The sequence below is a fragment of the Syngnathus floridae genome, chromosome 9 (assembly GCF_059516105.1).
Source record: "Syngnathus floridae isolate MCC-2025c chromosome 9, RoL_Sflo_1.0, whole genome shotgun sequence".
Classification (NCBI taxonomy): domain Eukaryota; kingdom Metazoa; phylum Chordata; class Actinopteri; order Syngnathiformes; family Syngnathidae; genus Syngnathus; species Syngnathus floridae.
In genome coordinates this window covers 5297412-5303411 of record NC_142421.1, presented here as the reverse complement: position 1 = coordinate 5303411, position 6000 = coordinate 5297412, and the positions used below count along the sequence as shown (strand labels likewise).

General features: G+C 38.2%; 1 protein-coding gene across 2 annotated transcripts in view; it reads right to left on the bottom strand.

Moving 5' to 3' along the window:
* Nucleotides 1-415: 415 nt before the first annotated feature.
* Nucleotides 416-6000, bottom strand: part of fam204a (family with sequence similarity 204 member A) — an 11469-nt gene continuing 5884 nt past the window's right edge. For both annotated transcript variants that reach the window (XM_088384343.1, XM_088384344.1), the window contains exons 6-7: nucleotides 691-800; nucleotides 416-536 (exon numbers count right to left, since the gene is read on the bottom strand). In XM_088384343.1, coding sequence (XP_088240469.1) covers nucleotides 485-536; nucleotides 691-800 — 162 coding nt within the window. In that variant the 3' untranslated portion in view covers nucleotides 416-484. The remainder of the gene's footprint in view (nucleotides 537-690; nucleotides 801-6000) is intronic.

Below are 6000 nucleotides of genomic sequence, written 5' to 3'. Positions count from 1 at the left end.
ACTTCCAGTTTATGTTAGCTAACAACAATTTACAGCAGGCAAATTTCATTTTCTTCACACAAATCCTATCGCACATTATGCTGTACATTGCATTAGGGGCCTAATCTTTCTTTTCTCTTCCCCGGGAGAAGAAAGGAGCGCCTTCATGATTAACCCACTTTACAGCAATAAATAAACGCATCATCCAGTAATGTACAGCAGATTTAATTTGAAGGCCAGAACGCTCAAATCACTGAAATGTAATGGAAAACTAACACAATGCAGACTCCAATGGACGCCTAGGGAATTAATTTGAATGTGCCATTTTTTTTTTTTTTTAGATGGATTTACTATTCCGCCCTCAGCCAACACACACTCTTGCGGGTGTTAATTCTCTTAACTGTGTAAAAAAAAAAACATTAAAAAAAACCCCATATCAGTTTGCCATAAGAAACCATTTTTATTCAATTACCATAAAAAAAAAAAAATCTTCCTTCCATCTTGGTCACATGTAACCCATGTTGCTTTTGGTTTCCCAGCGTCTTTTCGCCTCGAACCTGAAAAACAAAAAAACTGCATTACCGAGCAGCTTTCATCTGAGAATGACAAAAGACTCAAAGTATCCAGATTTGAGCAACTCCATTTTAACTGCACTTGACACCATGAAAGATGGGATGGCAGACACAAAACATGAGGACAGAGACTTCATACCCCCAAGCTATTTGCTTCTTTCTTTTCTTCGCTGCCCTCAAAGCGTCCTCTTCCTGTTTGTGCTGCACAAAGTCACGGCAATCAGTGGCTTCGGCGATTTTCACAGCCAGCTATTTAGAGACAGAGGAGAGGCCCATTGGAGAATGGAGATCAGTCTGAGGCATAAAATAAAAGCTGTCTGACTGACAGTCGGGGTGCTTTCTTGTCACGGTCTCTGCTGCCTCCTCCACACCACGGCAGGGCTCGACATTCACACGGCATGCGGTAACAGAACGGGCTTGAATAATTAATCAAATTCAAATCCACATTGCAATTTTCCAATTACATATGCGGTAAATTTTAGATTTAGCTTATACATTACAATCGATCGTCGGATTTCGCTGCTTGAAATATTGCAGCGATAAAATACTTGACGTTGATTTGTGGTGAAAAAGCCACTTCCTGTTTGTGACAACAAATATAATCAATTAAAAACACTTTCTACTCTTGTTACTAATAAACTAGCAGAATGTCAACACAATACCGTTTATTTAAATCCCACGCTGTTCGTGATTCAAAATACGTCGTCGTTAAAAAGAAAAAAAATTCTGTTTATGAAAGAAGAGTCGACGACTCCTAAAGACACATTTGTGGTTTAACAGTGAATAATAAATCTAAGTAGCGACTTTTGAAATACTGGAGGCTGCCCCTGAAAACAGTAGTGAGGAGAAGGACCGTGACAGCAAGAGGCAAACATTCAAATCCCAGGGAAGACACCAGTGTATTGTGAAGCAGAATAATCCCAATAACCCCAGTCACACACAAGCAAAAGGGAAACAAAGGGAAAATCCTCCCTCCTCTGTCACTCCTGCCTGAGATAAAAGCATTCATATTATTCAAGCAGAAGCAAACTTTGATAAACAACTTGGAACAATTTCACCAAACGTTGGGGTAATTCTGTAATATTCAAAAAAGGGGGGGGGGTCTTGAGGTAATGAGGAAATGTAGCACCGCTGCACCACTTGAAGAAAATAAAAAAAAAAAGACCTGGCAGGAAAAGAAATATTTCAATTATAATTAAGAGGGATAAACTTTATTAGAAAGACTGAAAGTAAAATATCTCCTAATGCTTGCTGGGATTAAGCAGGTCAGAGCGAGCAGGCAGGAAAAATTAAACTCTAAAGGCTTTTTATCACTATATTTCAGGAACCAAGGGTGTAAAATGTTCTAATTTGGGATACATTAAAAGCCATAAAGGTCTTTCAAAAAGATTAATGGTACTTTGCTTGGATTTAAGATAAGGGCTGCGGCTGGCTGCAAGTGGCGGGGCCCTCCAGGCATTCATCTTTACAGCCACTACAAGATTTGTGAAAATGTCTGTATAACCTGGAGCGTACATATGATGATGACAGTCCTTGGCCATTTTATAGCTTTTAAAATTCTCCAAATCATGTTTTCTACTCTTGGAGAGCAACTAAGCGGGCATTTGCTGTAGCTTTGCAAGTAGACGATAGCGCATCGGCGTTTCCCCTCTTTGTTGGATTGGTGTCGATACTTCAGAGTGGCTGCGATGTGGCGGCGAGATTATAAACACACACGTTTATTAAATTACAGTATTAACAATGTCAACTCGGTAGCTATGAGGTCTCACCGTTGGGGAACAATCCAATGAATCGGCATGACACTAAATGGCTTGATGTGGAGGCACCGTCCCCCCCCCCCCTCCCTACTTGGGGATTACGCACAATCACCTGCTCTTCTGTTCAACCAAAATTAAAACACATTTCCATAATATTTTTATATAAAATATAAATAGTTTTACATCTATTATATTTTTTCATACTTTATAGTTTTATTTTGCACTGTTGGGCAGCTCTAATCTCGTATGTATAATGACAATAAAAGGCATTATATATATATATATATATATATATATATATATATATATATACGTGTGTGTGTATTCTATATATAAATATATATATATATTCATATGCACATATATATGTATATACACATATACATATATATGTGTGTGTGTGCATGTATGCAATTATTCCCTTTTATTCATTTCTGATTGTTTTAGCTGAAGCTGTTGACATTATAATGTCAAGCAAGTTACCTAGGAGACAGAACAGATCAAAGAAACAAAAAAAAAAAAATTAAACCCTCAAATGTCTGATTAATCAAGCCTGCAAACAGCTTATTTCCTTCAGCCTGCATGCAAGTAAGAATATGAGATTCCGAGAGCAGTACATTGTGCAGATTTGTTCATTCTTATCTGAACAAAGCCAGCGGCAGCTTATTTCATGGATCACTGGCACTGTCAGCGCTGTGGCGCCGAGCAGGTGACGGCTCCTCTTTCTGTAGCGAGAACAAAATTAGCCAAAAGTCGGCACAAATTAGCCTCTCATGTTTTCTGTAATATGACATTATTTTTCATTTACTTTTTTGATCCACTTTTCAGGATTTTTTTTTTTGTCCTCCCCCATGTGTGTTAGTGCCAAATCCTCTCACATCAGAAGCTCGTGCAAATAAGAATGCAAGTACAAAGCTGGGACAAAGGCACGAGACAAGAAACCTCCTGCTGTCTATGTTTATGTGGCCCTAAGAGGCAGTTCTTCCCACTGCCATGCATATTAATATATGATTAAGTGCCTGTCATCATCATGTTCCTGTTTCTGTAGTTTCTCTCACTTGTGTGTCCTGTGCACAGCCCTGTTAAAAATAAGGTTTATTCTGAGGATTAATACTCTGACCTTTGGTAGATTTAAATGCAAACAAAGCAAAGCAAAAAAAAAAAACATCATTGTGCTCAATGCTGCCACTGCAGCTTAAGGCCACGATGAGGGTTAAGTCAATAGTACAGATTCATTCAAGTTTGGGTCGTCATGGAGATTCAAATGGAGGCCCAAACAGGGCACCCTAATGCGATTTGAGAAAAAAAAAATAATGCTGCTTGCTGCACTGCACATGACACAACTGAAATCATAATTGGTAAGGCTCAATCAAACAGCTACAAAATACAAGACCTCAATTAACGACAAAAAAAAACGCATCTCCGTGTGGATAGTCTGAAAGCGTCTTTTAACAATATCAAATAAATGATGGCTTTAAGGACAAAATTGCCTTAAAGCCATTCATAATTTTCCTATCCAGGACGACTCTTCCAATTAAATCGTGTGAGAGGTGGATTAACAAGGGCTATATGGCTTTGCCTCACTAAATCACCTCCCCGAGCTGCTCTGCTGCATTTGACGTGTAAACGATTAATGACCAGCCTAATTCCCTTATCACACTACCTTAATGCCTAAATAATGTGGCCTTAGTCAACCTTGGCAAGAAGGGCGATATAAGAAAGGAATGAATATCAGATTAGGCGTTGTGTGCGTGTGTGTTATTTCGGCATCATTTCTTAAAACTGAGGCAGATGGGGGGGGGGGGAAGCATGTTTTGTTGCAGCAACATTGGGAAGGTCAAAGGATCAAGAGATCAGTGGACACCACCCATATCGCCTTCCAAGTGAAATCAACTAAGCATGCAACTGGTTTCAAATCCTACAAAAGACAATCCAAGAGAGAATAAATCATCAGACGAGCATTTGGACCATTTCTATTTCCGGAACAAAGACTATATATATATATAGCTTTTGTTTTTTGATGGCTACCTGGTAAATTTTAGGACCAGGACAAATACTCAGTCCTTGTGTAGTCACTGATACCGATACCAAGTACTGATACCACTGCCACTTTTGATGCATAAAATTTCTCAATGACGGATCATTTTAAATTCTTAAAATCACATTAAATGGATGTCAATTTTTATTTAAATGTCTTGTTCCTCATCTAAATCAGCCGCCGTGGTAAGCACCGATACTTGAAATTTGGCTGGTGTCGTCACCGATACGTGATATCGATACTCGCCCATCCCTAATTAATTGACAAATTAATGAATTACACTGAATAAATGACATACACAGGGAGGCAGACATTAAAATCACTGCGAACAATATAAACTTGAAAAACATGAATAATTGAAACAAAGCATTACATTGCTAAATCCCAATGCACATCCCACTGGGCAGCCTCAGAAGAACTTTTGTAATCTCGCCACCACTTTGACAAACACAATTACATGGCGGGTAAAAAAGAAAAAAAAAAAAAAACTCCAGGGAGGACACAGCCAAACAACAATGTCTCAATTTTCTCTTCAAGTAATCTGATTGGAGATAGATGTGACGCGTCATCATTAGGGAGCAGACACACACAAAAAAAAGTTCACAATCCATTATCTTGCCTCTTCTGAGTGGGGTGGGCTTATTAGCAAGCTTGGAACTCACACTTAGAATAATATGCCATCAACAGTTTTATAAGCTAATTAGAGAAAACAGTATAATTAATGAGTGACTCGCAATAAACGGCAATCATGAAAAAAAAAAAAAAAAAAAAAAACACGGCTGCTAAGCTTTCACTACCACCAATTAAGGCATAATTACAAACAAATTATATATGTGTTTTGCTGTGGGCTCCAATTTAAAAATTGCTTTAATTAAAAGAGAAAACATGCTAATTAATTAAACAGCACACAAATCTACATTGAAAAGTATGCTTTGTCTCTCAAGTAATTAATGAAATACAATAATCCAAATGAGATTCCCAGGCATTTGATAAAAGCTTTGTACCCATTTTTAAAATCCATTTCAAATTAATGGGTGGGAAATTTAATGTGAGTCATCCGGAGATACAATAAAAGTTCATTCACTGATAAATTGCTTATGATGAAGGGAAACAGAACAAAGAGGAGACTTTGACTAAAGTCAGCACAGGGTGGCCCGAGGGGGGTTGCGCAGGGACAGTCAGCCTAATTCACTGATGGTGGGGAGGAAAAAGTCCAAATCTGATAAAGCCAACTTTCCATTAATGTTCTTCTCATTTTTTTTATTACAACACAGCAGGGCAAAATAAAGGTGCGCAGGAGGGGGGGGGGGGGTAAGATATTAATATCACAAAACACTCTTCCTTTGTTTTAGCTAAGCTGTCACGTCGCCCTGATAAAATGCCACAGCACCTTTTTTGGTTAGGAAAGATTTTTTTTAAGGACACCGAGGCTTTTCCTGTCGGAAATTTGAGCTGCGCCATAATGAGAAATTAATAACCATCGGTGTGTTTAAATGCTATAAAACGAAACGGTAATGGACACCAATTGTTTTTACGTGGCGTGTCTTATCCATCTTGTGTAAACAACGACATTGGATTTTAATTACATCGAACTAAGTCGTAATCAAAATCGGGTAATTTAACTTTCGAGCTGAAATACGAAGAATATTAATTT